The sequence below is a fragment of the Drosophila takahashii genome, chromosome 2R (assembly GCF_030179915.1).
Source record: "Drosophila takahashii strain IR98-3 E-12201 chromosome 2R, DtakHiC1v2, whole genome shotgun sequence".
Taxonomy (NCBI): domain Eukaryota; kingdom Metazoa; phylum Arthropoda; class Insecta; order Diptera; family Drosophilidae; genus Drosophila; species Drosophila takahashii.
The window spans coordinates 43,481,024-43,499,093 of NC_091679.1; the positions used below are offsets into that span (position 1 = coordinate 43,481,024).

An 18,070-nucleotide genomic window follows, 5' to 3' on the forward strand; every position below is an offset into this window, starting at 1 on the left:
GCAATCATTAAAGCATTTTTTGATCAAAAATAAGGTGCTTTTAATAAAGAATTCGCGTACTTTAAATTAGTAGGGACGATCTCCCATTGGTTATAGATCGTTAACTAATCCCACCTTAACCATTTCAGTTCCCTCCGATGGCTTCTCGCTCTCCCAGAGCCAAAGCATGAACTTCAACCAGCAGCAACAGGCGGCGGCAGCGGCGGCGGCAGCAGCGGCGCAGCAGCAACAGGTGCCGCCCAACATGCGCCAGCGTCAGACGCAAGCGCAGGCAGCGGCTGCAGCAGCGGCGGCGGCAGCGGCGCAGGCGCAGGCGGCGGCCAATGCCAGCGGACCGAACGTGCCGCTCATGCAGCAGCCGCAGGTGGGAGGAGTGGGCGTTGGCGTAGGAGTAGGCGTAGGCAATGGAGTGGGCGTGGGCGTGGCCAGCGGTCCCAACAGCGGTGCAATGAATCAGATGGGCGGACCCATGGGCGGCATGCCGGGCATGCAGATGGGCGGACCCATGAACCCGATGCAGATGAATGCCGGCGGTCCGTCGCCGCAGCAGATGATGCAGATGGGCGGAGGCGGTGGGGCCGGCGGACCGGGCGGAGTGCCGGGCGCAGGTCCGGGACCCAATCCCAACCAGGCCAAGTTCCTGCAGCAGCAGCAGATGATGCGCGCCCAGGCGATGCAGCAGCAACAGCAGCACATGTCCGGCGCCCGTCCTCCTCCCCCCGAGTACAATGCCACCAAGGCGCAGCTGATGCAGGCGCAGATGATGCAGCAGACGGTGGGCGGCGGAGGAGTGGGCGTAGGAGGAGTGGGAGGCGTCGGCGTTGGAGGAGTAGGCGGCGCCAATGGAGGTCGCTTCCCCAACAGCGCTGCCCAGGCGGCGGCCATGCGACGCATGACCCAGCAGCCCATTCCGCCCTCGGGTCCCATGATGCGACCCCAGCATGCGATGTACATGCAGCAGCATGGCGGCGGAGCAGGCGGCGGTCCCAGGAGCGGCATGGGCGGCGTGCCCTACGGCGGAGGAGCAGGTGGACCTATGGGCGGACCACAGCAGCAGCAGCGACCGCCCAATGTCCAGGTGACTCCAGATGGCATGCCGATGGGATCGCAGCAGGAGTGGCGGCACATGATGATGACGCAGCAGCAGACGCAGATGGGCTTCGGCGGACCAGGAGGTCCCGGAGGACCCATGCGCCAGGGACCCGGAGGATTCAATGGGGGTGAGTATTGCAGATTTAAATAAATCAGAGATTTCCTTACTTATAATGTTATGTTTCCTTAAACAGGCAACTTCATGCCCAATGGAGCACCCAATGGTCCAGCGGGAAGCGGACCTAATCCCGGTGGCATGATGTCCGGCCCGAATGTGCCGCAAATGCAGTTGACCCCGGCCCAAATGCAGCAGCAACTGATGCGCCAGCAGCAGCAACACATGGGTCCCGGTGGCGGCAACAACATGCAGATGCAGCAACTGCTGCAGCAGCAACAGTCCGGAGGCGGCGGCGGTGGCGGAGGCAACATGATGGCCAGCCAGATGCAGATGACCAGCATGCACATGAGCCAGACGCAGCAGCAGATCACCATGCAGCAGCAGCAGCAGTTCGTGCAGCAGAGCAGCACCACCACGACGCACCAGCAGCAGCAGATGCAGATGCAGATGGGTCCCGGGGGCGGAGGGGGATCGGCCAGCAACAACAACGGGGGCGGAGGTGGTGGGGCGGCGGGCGCATCGTCGACCATTGCCAGCGCCAGTTCCATCAGCCAGACGATCAACTCGGTGGTGGCCAACTCGAATGATCTGTGTCTCGAATTCCTGGAGAACCTGCCCGTGGACAGCAACTTCTCCACGCAGGATCTGATCAACTCCCTCGACAACGACAACTTCAACCTGCAGGACTTCAACATACCGTAGAGGAATGCAGGGAACCACTCCTGAACTCCACCTCCAGCCAGCACCAAACACCAAACCACCACCACCATAACCACCACGATGTTGCCTCAGTTTTGTTTAGATTTTTTAGTTTGTTGCCTCTCCTTGTTGTTATTGGCCTAAACGCCCTACGGCCCCCGCCCCGCCCTCTCCGAACACCCGTTCCTGCCAACGAAGTTATTTTGTTTGTTATTTGTGTGTGAATTTATTCCTAAGCTAAGTTCGTTCGTCTATGTACTCTAATTTCGTGGGCTCCACTACTGTATCGTATTGTATTGTGTACCGTAATTGTATGTATTATTAGTAGAGCTGTTCCCAAGGTCCAAGGCGAGCGCCCACTGGGCGTGGCAGCAGCAGCAGCGGCGGCAGAAAGACATTCCATATGCACCGGTCGAACTGAGGGATTAGGGAAATGCGAAAATTCGTATTGGAAAAGTATTTGCAAGTACTTTAAAATCATCCGAGCAGATTTCAGAAAATTCACATACCCACACACAGAGACTCGTTGTGCAACTTAAGCACTTGTACTTAATGCAAATTTTTTAGTGCCACGCCCAGCGGTCGCACGCCCCATTTCGTTTGATTACTTAAGCAAAGCCAGATGAAATGATGGAAGCAAACGCAAAAAGAACCAACAACAAAAGAAAATCGAAAAAAAAAACACAAAATAGTTGTACATTTTATATTTAATTTTATTTAATTTTTATAAAAACAAAATCGACAAACTAAAAGAAACCACAAAAAAATGGGAAAACTAAATCGAAATCGAGAAACTGTCAGAATAAAGAGCAAAAATATTGGTGATATTTTAAATGCTTAAACACAAATTGAGAACTAAGCGAATCAAATGAGAAAACAACAAAAAGCGAAGACCACAAAAAGCAAAAATTGAAGGGGAAGAACTTTTTAAAAAAACAAGCAAAACATAAATTTGAGAATGAGAAACAGTTATTATTATTATATTATAATTATTATTGTACATTAATTTTTTAGACGAGTTCATTTTTAAATGGAATTTTAAACGCGGAGCAACAGTGCGAGAAATGCGCAAACAAAACATATTTAAAAAATATACACTATATATTATGCGTAGTTTTTGGTAGTGAAACGTAATTAGTAGTTTGTTAAATAAATTGATATACACCCACAAATACATAATATACAAACGAATCATATGTATGCGATCCGATATATTTGATTACTGAACAAGAAAAAAAGTAAAAGTAAAAGCAGCGCTAACAATTTACGAGTATATACTTAGTGATAAGTCGCCACAAAATGTTTGAGGAGATAAGCGGAGATCGAAATTTATATTTACTACATGCGCCTGGCCGCATTACCAAGTGATGCCATGCCAAGCCAAGCCACGCCCACACAGATAACGAGAAGAGGAGTTTGAGAGGAGGACAAACAATATTAGAGCAAGCAAAAATCGCGAAAAAAACAAGCAAAACGAAAAAACGCCAGAGATTCCAGCAATGAAATTATTGTACGACAACTAATTAGAGCAATTCCATAAGTCCATAAGTTAGACGTTCAGTTGAGGCCATAGAAATTTTGAATCGGGCACAGCGGCTGCCACTTCCACAATTATATAGTAACAGACAGCTCACAGCCATTTTTGCAGAGTTTAAATTAAATTAAATTAGGATCAGCAGCTACAAACAAATCCATAGCACACGCCTAGCAAAAAAATATATAATAAATTTAACGAAAAAGTATTTAAGCCGCAGACAAACAAACAAACAAACGATAAAAATCTAACAAAATTTACTATTACAATTATAAATGAATAAAATACGCGAATTGTAGTTTGTAATTAATGCTAAAGATACGAAGTAAAAATTTGTTTATAACTATTATATACCGCAAATTATATATACACTATTATTACTATATACAATATGGCATATTATTATTACATATATATTTCACCATGAAAACAAACTAGCGAGTAAAATCGTAAGGTGTTCAGAAGCCGCCTCGCTAAGCAGTTCCATTGATCAGTTTCCCCGCGAAACTCGAGGCCAATCCCGGCGAGAAGCAGAAGCAAATCCGTACTTGATATATCAATTAGCAAGAAAGCAACCAGCTGCCAGCGGCAAAGCATAACATCAAATATTTACCATCTCGAAACTTGAAGAGGAAAGAGCAATGCACCGCAATTGCTTTGAGCCTGCTATTATTTCACACAAGATTAAAATCGATTTGGACAAGCGTTTGGTTTTCTATTTGATTAGCCGAAATGTATTGGTGCGTGAGCCTTCTGTTTGCCATTCTGTTGTTCTCCGAGATGGAACGAAATGTTGGGAAGCAAAACAAACATTTAAAGATGTTCTTTTACGATTAAAAAAGGAAAGTAAAAAATAAAATAGAAAAATATTACTTTTGTAAATAAATAAAAAGTTCTTTTTATTACTGGGATGGCTTCTCTACGAGGGTATTACATTTTCACTTAATTTCAGCTGTAAATTTTCCAAAAATTGTCGTAAATGGAAAGCACGCACTGTTTTGGAGAGCTTACTATCTAATATATGGATTCTAATCAGTTTCCGGTTGATTTTAAACAATTAATTAATTAATTAAGGTTCATATTTAAATGCCAATCGATTGGAATTTAAATTACGAGCTCAGCAAGGTATTATGTCTATAGTTTCAGCCAAAATACCGAGTTTTTGGGTGCAAATGAAGATCTGAGATTTTGCTTAAAATGTGAACTTTTTTCTGGTGCTTTTTGGCTGTAACTTTGCCAAAAATCGTCCCAAATCGAGGATACGTACTGTTTTGAACAGCTAGCAATCTACGCTATGGATTCTAGTCAGTTTTCGGTTGATTCAGAAAAATTAAAATTTTGAGCAATTTTCGCATTTTTGATAAGGGGTAACATCATGATTTTTTACAAAAAATGGCCAAAATTGAAAATGTGTAGATTGTAATGCCAATCGATAGGGAATGTAATTTCGAGCTCAACGAGGTACGACACTCAATTTGGGTCATTATTTCTACAGTTTCGGCCATAATACATCGTTTTTGGCTGCAAAATGAGGGTCAGAGTTTTTGGTTCCAAGTTCTGTAAGTACGGTCTTATATAATTTATTACACTCTCCTTGTGCGCTTCGTCACTACATGGACTGCCGTCCAAAGTGATAAGGTTCCCAATATAAAAGTTGCTGAGACGTAGTTTTCATTCATATTTATTAATTTCTCATACGCATGTTCATAATACATAATTGCATATTTTACGACTTATGATAAATATTTCCATATTATTCCATTTGAAATACTTGCATTTAAAGTGTATGTGTGGTGGTGTGTGCTTGAATTGTTTAACATTATCATGGGCATATTCAATAATCCTTCTATATAGCGTTGCAACACATTCGCAATAACCGCATTGCATTTACCCATCGAGTGGCAATGGGAAGTGCAGGTAGTTATACATGTGTGTTGAACCTAACTGAGCACTCCACGTGTATTTACTAGAGAGTTTAACTTAAAAATTAACAAGCTTGATGGCTAATTATATTTGTGTACATGTACGCGCGGGTGTGGCGGGGGAACTAAAATAATTTACAAATAATTAGCGACTATTGCGAGAACTAAAAAGTGTGTGCTAAATCCTAGTTATACGCTAGAGTTTCCAATATTTATGTTTAGGGTTTAGTTTTAGGTTTACTAACTTTTCAACACTTAGATGCTAGTGCTAAGGGTGCGGCCTGCCAATTCGAACGACTTCATTATATCTCCATCCAATTCTTGCCCCAAATACCTCAAAGAGTTTCGTTTAAACAAATGTAAATGCATCAATCGCTTGCTTGGTTAGTCGAGTTCTTCTGCTCCATTATAATCCATTCGGTATGTAGGCGAATTCTGTTTCGATTTCTGTGTTCTGTATGTGTTATGCAATAAAATCAGCCTTAGTTATAATAATTGTTACTCGTGAAAACGCATCTATAAGTTTGGGTTGCCTATGACGATATTTGCATTAAGCGCTGGCAAATATTTGAGAACCTCTTTCAATACAATACGTTGCTGCTTTATCTCAATTCTGCTCCTGTAATACTCTGGCAAGTTAAAGTTTCTCTCTAAAAAAACAATTATACAAAAAATCCTTTAAAAGTAAAAATCTGTAAATTTTACTAGCAAAAATTTACGTTTTGTTTTAAATTTCGATTTTTTTCCCCTTTTTCTGTTTTGTTTCGATTATAAAATTGCCGCCTATTGAAATATTTGCTTTATAAATATTTGATTTAAAAACATTATACGTTTTAATCGTTTAGTATTAGTGTTAGTTTAGTTTAGTTGACTTGACTTGACTGGAAATTCGGCTAAATGCTCAAATTCAAATATTATTGTTACTCGGTGCAACTTCCTCGGCCTTCCTGCCTTTAGGCATATAAAACCTACGCTAGTTGTGTATTATAGTTTAAATGTTAAATGTCGTTTAAATGTTTTGTGCCTAGTCGAACACGAACACGAACGCGAATGCGAATGATCAATGGATGGATACTGAATAAATGAACTTGCCTGGCCTTCAACGTCACTAAGAACTAAGATCTCATGCGGTTTGGGTACAGACCACATTAACATTTGACACATCTCGTATTGTGCGGCTCGAAAGCAGACTAAAGGGTAGCATCTGCCCTTCAGTTTGCTTTCAATCGGTTAACTAATCATAGAATATTGCATACATACTTGCTGTTCGATTAGCGGTTAGTTGCTGCTCGCGGGCAGCCTACATAAATTTATATCACACGCAATAAATATAATAAAAGTAATAAAAGGGTTCGAAATCAGAATCTGAAATTTCCTCGGCTTCGCAGGCAGTTGCAGCTATTCGTTGTGAGTGCGTGGCAATGACTGTTGTTGACTTAGTCTAAACTAACGATTTAACGATTTGGCAAACAGTGGATTGTGGATCCCCCCGGTTCTTAGCTTAACTTAGTGCAGCCTGTGGTGGTTGGCCTTGGGCATGGCCCCCACGATGCGGACCCGGCCCAAGGTGCCCACGGCTCCGGGCCCAGCTCCGCCGGACAGACGCTGGTGCATCTGCAGCATCTGCTGCTGCTGCAGTTGCTGCTGCAGCTGCTGCTGCTGCTGGTGATGCTGCTGCTGCTGCTGTTGCTGCTGCTGCTGTTGCTGTTGCTGCTGTGGATGGTATTGGCTCGTTGGCAGATGCGGCTGCGGCGCGTGCTTGGCATCGTTGCAATCGCAGAACTGCGGCGGCGGCGCCAGCACCAGATTGTCGGTGCACAGCTGCTGCAGATTGTTGTTGCCCGGCTGCACCGCAGCCGCCCCAACGCCCGGAACGCCAGCAACAGCGCCAGAGGCAACAGCCACCAGCTGTCCGCTGGGCAGCATGCCCACGATGTGGGCGGCCATCGGCTGTTGCTGCTGCTGCTGTTGCAGTTGTTGCTGCTGCAGTTGCTGCAGATGTGGGTGGGGATTCTGTGAGGAGTGCTGCCGCTGAAGCGTCGACATCTGCGACTGTGGCTCTCCATCGCTGTCCGCCTCGAGGGGCGGAGGGAGTTGCATCAGGGACACCGCCGTGGTTCTAGTGGCGCCCCTCTGCATGGCAATCGCTGCCGCCTGCTTGCGTGTGAGAGAGTTGTGCCGCTGGAAGGCCTTGGCCGGCGGCGAGGGACTCAGATCGCCGTCGTCGTCCTCCAGATCGGAGCGGGCCTCCATCTCCGACTCGTGGCCACTGCCGCCCGCCGTTCCCTTGTGCAGCTTCTGCTGGTGCTTGGCAACCAGGGCGGCCGTGTTGCTGGCTCCTCCCGCTGCTGCGGCCTTCGCCTTGAGGATCTGCTGCAGGTGCTGCTGGTGGGCCAGCTGCTGCTGCTGCTGCTGGAGAATCTGCTGCTGGGTGGCGATCAGCTTCTGGTTGGGATTTAGCGACTGCTGCTGATGGTGGTGCACGTTGGGAATGCGTCCCAGGACCTGGGGACTAGTCATCACATTGCTGTTGATGTTAATGTTGCTGTTGGTGAACTTAGTGTTGCTACCAGCAACAGTTACTGATTGCTTGCTGCCGAGTTGTTGCTGCTGCTGCTGGATGACTGGTGCATGTTGCTGCTGCACCAGTTGTTTCACCGTCAGCGTGGCTGTGGGCACAGCACTTGCTCCTCCTGATCCTCCTCCTCCTATGCTAATCGTGGTCTTGGCCATGGGCTTGGTGGTGTGACTGACTGGCTGATCGGGAATGGTCTTGGGCTCCTCCACAATGGTCACCGATGGCTTCTTCTTGATCGTATCGGTGGGCTTTCCCCCAGCGGCCAGGGCCATCTGCTCCTGTTCGCTGCTCACGCCGGAGCTGCTGTTGTCGCACTCATCTTCGCCAGGCTGCAGATGTTGCTGTTGCTGGTGGGATTGCTGTTGCTGCTGCTGCTGCTCCTGTGGCTTCTCCTCCTCTGGCTTCTTGGCAAAGCCATTCGGCGAAGACTTGGAGGTCTTGAGATTGCTGCGAATGCGCTGGATCTCTTCCACGGAGAGCGAATGCGAAATGGAGGCGCTGCCCGAGTTGGAACTGCTTCCGCTAAGGTAAGGAATAAATAAGTTATAAGAAAGATTCCTGTATATATTGCATATATCTCACCTAGCCTGACTATTTCCACTTGTTTCTGGGACATCGAACAGCGCTATCTTCTCGTTGAGCTTCGTATTCCGAGCCACCAGAATGGAGTTCTCATCCTCGCCATCCGACTCGCTGCAGCTGTAGTCGGGTTCGGGAATCGGAGGAGCAACTGTTCCGCCGCTGGAGGTGCCATTTCCATTCTGTGCCGCCACTGGTGGAGGTGCCTGTGCCTGAGGTGGTGGAGGAGCAGGCGGGGATTGAGGAGCAGGCTGTTGCACTTGCACCTGAACTTGAGGAGCAGCATAGTGGGAGGCCAGCTGCTGTGGTGGCTGTTGCACTTGCTGTTGCTGTTGAGGAGTAGAACGCACTTGCGTGGGAGCTGCATACTGACTAACTGGCTGTTGAGATCCAGCCGACGTCTCCTGGGCGGGCTTCTCCTGCGCCTGCCGCAACTTCCAGGCCATCACGTTGCGCAGCTCCTGCGGCGAGGCATAGATCTTGGCATTGGCCGAGGGATTGAAGCTGCTCTGGACCCCGTCGATGGCGGCACTGGTCACCGCGTCGTTCTCCGTGCGCTTCTTCAGCTTCTGCTGCAAGGAGACGGTGCTCTCGTACTCGGAGACACTGCTGCGCGTCTCCACCTTGACCACCTGGCCCACGGGCGGCGGTGGAGGTGGGTGATTGGGTGGAGGGAGAACAGCTCCTCCTGCTCCCGTTCCCCCCAATTTCAGCTCTCCCTGATTCAAGTTCAAGCGTTGCAGCGACGCATGCAGCGTGGCCACGTCGTCCTGCGAGTGGTGACCTTTTCCAGCGGCCTGCCAAATGGATGAGGCCGAGCCATGCAGCTGGGGACCATGCAAATCGGGTGTGGAATGGAACCGCTTGAGGTCGCGACCCCCTGCTCCGCCCCCTGCTCCCACGGTGGGCGTGGCCACGGGCTTTCCACGGAGGGTTCCACTGCCATGCTTGCTCCTCGCCGTCTTGCGCTTCATCTCGGCCACGCTGCCGTAGACCAGCGGACCACTTCGCATGGGCGAGCCATTGGAGGCGGGCGGAGTGTCCGTTCCCGACTGGAAACGGGAGCTGGTCATCATGGTGGCATAGCGACTGGCACTCGCATTGGCCGCCCCCTCGCCCTGCTGCCGCTGGAAGAGCTCCTCCAGCTCGGCGGCCGTGATCCTGCTCGAAGTGGGTCGCGCCTTGATGCTCGCCGTGCGCAGCTGCACCGGAGTTCCGGGTCCCATCTGGCTGGGAATGGTCGGTGTGGTGGCTATCGACTCCACCGAGTTGGACTTCGTGTGCGGCAGCTCGTCCTCCTTCTCTCCGCCGTTCTCCAGGCCAGCCACCATGGATTTGGCTCTGGCCCGGCCCACACTTAAAGTGGTTTTGGGATCCCGTCGGGGTGGCATCGGCGCCATGCGTACACTGCCACCGGAGGAGGAACCTCCTCCGCCGCCTGGACCCGTCATCTTCCTGGGCAACGTGGCGCACTGGCGATGGGAACTCTGCGGAGTGCTGGGTCCGCTGTTCAGGTGCTGGCTGCCCGCTCGTGCTCCGCTGGGCAGATACTGCACACTGGCCTGCATCTGGTGGGGAAACTGCGGCGAGACCACCGTCAAGTTGACCAGCGCCCCGGCCGAACGGATCATCTCCACGACCTGCTCGTGCGAGGCGGAGGTCACGTCCTCGCCGTTGATCGTCAGCAGGAAGTCTCCGGGACGCAGGCCCGCCATGTCGGCCACTCCACCCGGATCCACGTCGTCCAGGTACTGGAGCGCCGGGAAGCGCTCCGAGGGACGCAGCTGCATCAGCTGGGAACTCGCCTTGGCGCCGCGCAGGATGAAGCCGAAACCGCGCTTGGCCCGGTGCAGCACCACCGAACGTGGAGCGTTGTAGGCGCTGTGCGGTGGGAGAAAATAAGTTTATTTAGTATGCATAATAAAAGTATCATAATAAAATTACCCGTACATATGTAAAAGAAATTCGCCATAAATATAAGGGGTCATTTTTCCACATAATTATTTCCAACTAAGGGTTAATTAAGGTTTGGGTTAAAAAATGTATTTTTAAAAAAATAAAAAATAAAACAAAAAACCTAAAATTCTATTTTTTGGAAATGTTTATATTTTTAAGAAAACCAATCTGACTTTTAAGATTATTTCAAAAAAAGGGTTAATTTATGTTTGGGGTAAAAAATGTATTTTTGAGGTTAGGTTTCCTACACTTGGGAAAATTAATTTCTAAAGATAAGTTCATGTTTACTCCGTAAATTTTAAGGACATATTTTTCTACTTTTTAAGAAGTCGTTTATTTTTTGTTTTCAGAAAACGTTCCTTGCTTTAAAAAACAATTCTTTAATTTATGAAAAATATCTTTTCATGGCGTATTTCTTATCTGTAAGGTTAATTTTAACTCCCGGTTAAAACGGGCTTTCCCTTCCTTACCTCTTTTTGATGCGCGGAGCAGTGGCGCTGCTGTACTGACCCACCGAGTGGTTGTTGTTTCGGCCATTGCCGGATGCTCCTCCTGCTCCTCCTCCTCCACCTCCATTGCTCTCTCCCGGCTGCTGGCAGGATCCGTTGCTGGCCACAGAGAGCGAGGGCGACTGGTGGGGCTGCTGGAGCAGAGTGCTGGAGCTGCCGGAGTGTCCGCCCAGGCTCAGTTGTGGTGATCCCTGGTAGGAGGCGGCGGAGGAGGCTGGGAGCTGCTGCAGATGCTGCTGTTGCTGCTGGGGAGCCATGCCCGTGCTGGCGGTCATCACGTTGGTGATGTGCTTCTGGCGCAGACTCACCTCCTGGACGCAGTCGGCCGGAAAGAAGCCGGACTGATTGGTGCCGCGCACATAGCCCTCGAGCAGTCCGCAGTCGGTGCTGCCCACCACCTCGATGACGTCGCCCGGCTGGAGGCGCAGGTGGCCCACTGTGGTGCCCACATAGGGCTCCATGCACACCACCGTGGTGCTGGGATGCCCGATGGAGCAGGCTGCCGAATCCGAGTTGGTTCCCACGCCCGACGAATCGCTGATTATGTCGCTGGTGTCGCCCAGGGATTTGTCTGTTTTTTTTTGTCGGGGGGAGGAGTATGGAATGATAAGTAATTGTTTTTTCAGGACCTTTTTTTATGTATATGAGGGCGGAGGACAAACGACTGGGGGGCATGCAAATGTTTGGACACACATAGGAAGCCTCCGGTTAAAAGGAGCCAAAGCGGATGCTTTTCAGAACTGACACGGTTGAAAATGGAAAGTTACGAAGAGATGAACTGGAAGTCGGAGGAACTTCCATGCGAAACGTTGAAGGGAAGGTGATTAATTGAGTAATATTTAAATGTGAATGAATTAATCACAGCATTGATTTATATTCATTGGGAAATAATCAAAGTATTCATAGTGAATAAATCATAGACAGAGATAATATTATAAGTGACTCTTAAATATAGTAAACTTAATTGATGAATGTTGATTTAAATAATAATATCTGCATGCAATTTCAGTTTATTCGGTCAAAAATCTACTTCAAAGCATGCTAAAATATTTTATAGAATTTATGAATAAAGTTGGAAGAATACTTAACCGTTTAACGAAGATATAATAGTACTGTTCAACATAATCTTACTTTTCACATACCCCCTTTAAACTTACACTAAACTTAAACCTAACCAATGCAAATGAGGTCGAAATCAAACCGAAAATCAAGCCATTCCTCACCTGTCACAATGCTTATGTCGTCCTCGTGGGATCGGTGGCCGGAGGAGCCCTCGGAGAGGCTGGAGCTGGCCGAGCTGTAGGCCAGCATGTGCTCCGAGGGGCAGGGCGAGGGCGGCCCGTGGAGCTGCAGGGTGTGCAGGTGGGGCAGCTGCTGGTGGTGATTCTGGTGGTGCTGGTGGTGGTGCAGCTGCTGCTGCTGCTGCTGATGATGGTGGACGCTGGCCAAGTGCTGCTGGTGGTTCTGGTGATTCTGGTGGCTGAGCATCAGACCAACACCACCGCCAGCCCCGTTGTTTCCGTTCACAGTGCCATTGGAGCCACCGACCATTGCACCACCGAAACCACCGCCAGCCGCTGCCAGCAGAGCTGCGCCGGCGGCTCCGTTGGCGCTCAACCACCCGATGCCCGAGCGGCGCTTCGGATTGTAGCGCGGCGGTCCGCGGAAGGGAACTGTGTGGTGATCAAGGATATTCGCTTAAAATGTGTGTGAGTTGGTGGGTGGTTGGTGGGTAAGGAGTGGATAGGTTGGGAGTGGTTTAGTTTCATGTTATCTGTTTTAGTTGGTCGTCATGTCAGAAGCACTTATTTCAATTCGATTTGTGATGTAATTATTTCTAAAGAAGGACAGTAGCTTGAAAATGCGGGTTCCTGACTTTTAGTAGTAGTATAAGAACAGTTTTATACTAACAAAAAAATACCAGAACCCGCATTTTTATACTACCGTTCTTCTTTTAGTAATAAAACTATTTTAATATTTTTTCACACCTTTCCCTTTGTCCAAATTTCAGTACGCTCTCTACTCAATCTATTTGGTATAATAACATTTAAATTAAGGAACTAAAGGATTAATCTAGAACCCTAAGCCAAGCCAGATATTCCAGGGATCGATTGGCACACTGTACTTACACTTACTTACTGCTCATTTATCGAACGATAAGCGACTGCGAGATAAAAAGCAAAAGTGGGAAGGACATTCTACCAATGTCCTGCCAACAACAAATACTAACTCACTAGGAAATGTGATATATGTACGTATGAGAAAACACTAAAAACATTGAACAAAACATGGAACAAGAACAGCCAAAATATTTTGAAGTGTGGCATTAACAAAACTATTTGATTCGATTACATTTATGGAGCAAATATCTCAAACAAGCAAATGCAAAATACGAAAAGGTGTTTTGGGTAAAGTATGGGTTGCACTTTAAATAGATTTTTAAGGAGAGTACAGATATTTATATATATACGAGTATTATACATTGATATGGGGAAGAGACCTAGATGATTGATTGATTGTTGAATGATTGATAGATGATATGCAGTGTTTTTAAAGAGAGAGAAAAATCGATATGAAGTGAGACGCTCATGGGGAAAACTGATTTGAACTAAGTGGAAAAGGAAACTAGTTTTGTATGAGACCAATATTAATAAAATAGATTGAGTAGAGCAAACGAATAGTAAATCAGAAACATAATAAAACGATAAACACGGAGTGTGCTTTCGAAATGGCTTCGAAACACACTCCTTTAAAATGGGATCTTTGTTTGAGTTTTGATGAGTATGAAGTTAGTTCGGTGGCGAGTACGAGTCGAGTGTTTTTTCGGGTGGTGAATGATATGGGTGGTATTGAAGTCAACAAACACTTACCAATATCCTCCGATTTGTAGTTCTCAATGATTTCGGCTAGCTCCAAGTTGCCGGCTATGACGGCGACCTAAGGGAGATAGCATTGGGTTAGAAAACCGTAATTCCACAAACCAAAGGAAAGTTATTAATTCCAAAACTAACTTAGGCTCTAGACTAAACTACAAGCATAACTACAGCAGCACAAAAGTACCAACTTAGAGACTACAAACTACGAGTTATCTCAACAAATCTAAATTTCAAAAAGTTTAAGGGTCCAGAGTTTACACAGAGAAAATATCTTGTCTTTGGAATTACTTTATTTTTAATATTTGATCTCTACTTGATTAATTTTTTTTTGTCGTTGAGGCAATGTTACAACGATATTTACTTTTCCAATTCTTCATGAGGAAATTTAAAGTGGTTAATGATTTTTTTTTACATTTTATACGATTTAATTTTACTTTTAACCGTTTCCTAAATGTCAAGATAAACTAAAAGGAGGTAACTCCCATAGTATTCAGGTATTTACTATTAAAAGACCCTTTTCTCTGTGTAGACCCTGGATTCCCAGACTCTAGGCTTTACCTGGTAGGGAGTTTGATTGGCAAAGTTCTGGGCGCCGCGCTGGGCGCCGCGAAAGAGAAGCATTCTGGCACAAGCCTCTTGGTTGTTAACGGCGCACACATGCAGCGGACTATTGCCGGACGCATTGCGGCCGTCCATGTCAGCACCGTAGAACAGCAGGTGTTCCAGGTGCTGGACGAGGCCATGCCGACAGGCCTGCGGATCGGGGGAGCCAAAGGATGCAGCAGAGATGCAAATGCCAACCAATAAACGCGGGTTACAGAGTATTAGCAAGCGAGTTTGTTTGGTTTTTGTTTATAGAGTTAGAGTAGAAGAGTTCAAGAAGGAAGAAAGAGAGAGAATTCAATCATTAATTGGCGTTCAACGGTTTTTGGGCCAACACCATTTCACCGGGGATTGGCTGGGGGTCAAAGCAGTTGCTGTTACGGAGGATCCAAGGGTCCAAGGACCGCCACCGACTCACCTGGTGAACCTCGTTCCAGCCCTGGCTGTCCTGGATGCCCAGCGTGGCATGGTCGTGCAGCAGGCTCTCGGTGATCTTGGCCTCGCACTTCCTGGTGATGGAGATGTACAGCGGGGTGATGCCACGTCCATCGCGGTAGTTTGGCGAGGCGCCCAGTTCGAGGAGGGTACTTTAGGTTAAAAAACAGATTATAATATCTTCTTGAAAATATATAAGGGTTGTCCCACCTCACTGCCTCCAGGGAGTCATGCTCCACTGCCCTATGAAGAGCGGTAGTTCCATCCTTGGTCCTGTAATCCAGCAAAGCCCCTCCGTTGACCAAAGCGATGAGCAGCTTGTTCGGCTTCTTGGCGCCCGTGGCCACCGTGAGTGGAGTGTCGCCGCTCTCCGAGCAGTGGAAATTGGGATCCAGGCCCTTGGCGCACATCTTGGCTATCTTCTCCACATGCCCGCCATTGATGCACTCCAGGAAGCGACGCAGATTGGCCCGCGTGTGCAGAGCCTTCAGCTGGCGCTCGTCCAGGGTGAGCATTTTGTACACCCGCCTCTTGTACTTGAGCTGTAGTTTGATAAAAAAAAAATTTATTAGGGAAGAACGTGGGTAAGTAACTAGCACCAGAGACTCACCTCCAAGTAGCCCACGGGTCCGTTGAAGGGATAATCGCCCAGGCGGCGTTCTTCATCCAGGAATTTTCCCGCCTTCCCATTGGCGGGCGGGGCGAACAGGCCGTAGTTGAAGCTCTCCTTCAGTTCCTGGAAAAGAGAAAAAACAGCAGGTGAGTGGGAGGCATTTAAGTACGTGTGTGCACGCTGCTGAATCAGGTGCTCCATTGACGTGCTCAAGTCGTGCGAGTCCTACAAAAGACTTCCGGCCTAGCAATTGCTGAACTTCCTCCTTGTACCTGTGTACGTATACAAAAGCACTGCGAGAAATGTTTCTTTAAAAGAGGCGACCCTTATTTTCCTTCAAAACCATAAAATATTCATTTATTTTACCAAAATAGAATCGTTGAGGTAAAAACATTTAACTAGAGGTTAACTTGTAGTTAAACTTGTCAGTCAAGAAAAATTCACTTGATCTTTTTCAGATTTGTCGTTCGTAAAATTAACCTGACATTGAGAAAACGAATTTGTTTTAACTAGCAGTTGAAGTTCATGCTGTCACTTAACATCACATTGAGAAATCGGCCATTAAATAAGTTACCTAATTTTTTTGATGTGTACCTCTGCATATATGTGTCCCTTACAATGTCCTCGCTAATGAGCGCGTGACTGCAGCGCCAACTACAGGACCACCAGCATCCAGGGCCCACCGACACAGACATTCTGACATTCATAATTTACCGCTGCCTTTAAGTGGCAATTTCTTGTTTTAATTAAACACAAAAAAAATTCCCAGCAGCACCCGGAAAAGTTGGTCTACGATGCACACAGAACAGAGCATAGAACACATAGACTCCCAGAAAATGTCTCGAGTGTACATCATATAACGGGTTTGACATTGCCGCTGCATTAATTATGCAAAGTGCGTGTGTGTTGGTTACCGCTTTACATGTTCTATTTGCCTTTATTCCCCACGCCCTTAAGTGCCACTGAAGGCAGTTCCATGCTGGCTCATAATGTGCCAAATGTTGCCATTAAAGTGAACAGTTTGCTGGGGGTGTTAACCAGATGTGTGGAAAATGGGAGGAGTAGGTAGGAAAGTGGTATACTAGATAGGGATTTTCTTCCAATTAGTTATGATAATGTATTGTCTTACAAGTTGATAGTTTAACCAGAGGAGTTTTCCAGATGCTAACGCATTTTAGATCACATCTAATTGGTTAATGGCTTTAGTTTTATATGGAGAAACATAATACAAAATACTACATATTAAGCTAATAATTGCCATCCGATAGTCTAAGCACTGAACCTTCCCATTTTAATAAAATTTAAATATAAAAGCCAACAAGTTACGGGTTATTTGCATACAGCCAGGCAATATCTGAATGCTATTCCGGCTACATGCACTTTTTTTTTCCAGTCACGTTTCCGAGACTTTGTTTATATAGTTGGATCCACGGTTTCATATGCAGCAGCAGCCCTTCTTCTTCATGAAGCCACCCACCCTTGGGCACATAAATTTCAACCACACAAACTAACACGCCCCCAAGTAGCAGTTACTCCCCCAACTCCGTCACAAAACAAGAAAACAACAAAACACGTTAACGGCTGTGCGCCAAATGGATTTTATGGCGCCACCCTCTGTCCTCTGCCCTTTGGGTCGCTCCCACTTCCACTCCGAATCCTTCGGGTTCTCCCTCCAACCCTCATCCTTTGGCACCCCGGGTCTCAGTTACAGTCTCAGTCATGCACATGCAAATTGCAGACACGTCGCTGGCCTAGACCCCAACAAAAACGGGGAAGGAAGGAAAGGCCTTTGGGATCGAATTGGGAAATACCCTTGATAAATGGAAAATATGATATGATATCCATAAAATAGTATTCGAATATAACAGTCTGGTGGAATCTTTTAATTGCCAATAATTAGTTTAATATTCTCATTAATATCTTCAGATCTTGATATTTGATAATATTTTATTATAATACTTAGTATAATGTAGTTAACAGGCATTAGAGTCAGAAATACCCTTGATAAATTCAATATATGATATGATCTCATAACTTAGTATTCGAATATTACTGATATTTGATAATTATCAAATTATAACTTTGTATTATAACAATTTTAAAATTTTTAGACTTGAGATTATCAAAACCTACAGATTTATTTTCTTTAATTAAATCTCCTTAAGTGTCTATCCTTCTCTTGGACTTAGTACCCTTTTTCAAGGGTATGCAATAGCAGGAAGGCAGAAAGGGATTCCAACTTTTGGGTTTCGGGGGTTGGGTTGCCCTCCTGCCGGCCCAAGGGGTCTGCTCAAAGTCAAGTTGTTTGCGCAAATTGCATTTTTATGAGTTTTGATTTCGATTTTCCAATCCGTAAGACGGCTCATAAAAAATAGCGTCGACATTCGGTGGGGATTACAAAAGGGGGAGTCAACGGGCGGATGCTGTTTGGAAAAGTAATTTAGAACTTGTGCGCACTTTTTGGCTTTAAAGCACTTTTCAAACTGTTTTTGCTCATTTTGGGGTTTTTACCGTGCGACTATGTTGGCTGGGCTGCTGCACGGTGGCCATAAATTC

General features: G+C 46.7%; 2 protein-coding genes across 7 annotated transcripts in view; one reads left to right on the forward strand and one right to left on the reverse strand.

Annotated features, from left to right (window-relative positions):
- The window catches only part of mam (neurogenic protein mastermind), a 74,742-nt gene extending 70,889 nt beyond the window's left edge, over positions 1 to 3,853 (forward strand). For both annotated transcript variants that reach the window (XM_044393321.2, XM_070213228.1), the window contains 2 exons: positions 129 to 1,220; positions 1,287 to 3,853. In XM_044393321.2, coding sequence (XP_044249256.1) covers positions 129 to 1,220; positions 1,287 to 1,912 — 1,718 coding nt within the window. In that variant the 3' untranslated portion in view covers positions 1,913 to 3,853. The remainder of the gene's footprint in view (positions 1 to 128; positions 1,221 to 1,286) is intronic.
- Positions 3,854 to 5,108: 1,255 nt separating this feature from the next.
- The window catches only part of Prosap (SH3 and multiple ankyrin repeat domains prosap), a 69,329-nt gene continuing 56,367 nt past the window's right edge, over positions 5,109 to 18,070 (reverse strand). For 4 of the 5 annotated variants that reach the window (XM_070213711.1, XM_017145187.3, XM_070213709.1 and 1 more), the window contains 9 exons: positions 15,512 to 15,637; positions 15,112 to 15,443; positions 14,885 to 15,053; positions 14,422 to 14,616; positions 13,858 to 13,924; positions 12,211 to 12,660; positions 10,949 to 11,558; positions 8,526 to 10,403; positions 5,109 to 8,465 (listed from right to left, as the gene is read on the reverse strand). In XM_070213711.1, coding sequence (XP_070069812.1) covers positions 6,872 to 8,465; positions 8,526 to 10,403; positions 10,949 to 11,558; positions 12,211 to 12,660; positions 13,858 to 13,924; positions 14,422 to 14,616; positions 14,885 to 15,053; positions 15,112 to 15,443; positions 15,512 to 15,637 — 5,421 coding nt within the window. In that variant the 3' untranslated portion in view covers positions 5,109 to 6,871. The remainder of the gene's footprint in view (positions 8,466 to 8,525; positions 10,404 to 10,948; positions 11,559 to 12,210; positions 12,661 to 13,857; positions 13,925 to 14,421; positions 14,617 to 14,884; positions 15,054 to 15,111; positions 15,444 to 15,511; positions 15,638 to 18,070) is intronic. The other variant, XM_070213712.1, reaches the window with a different exon arrangement.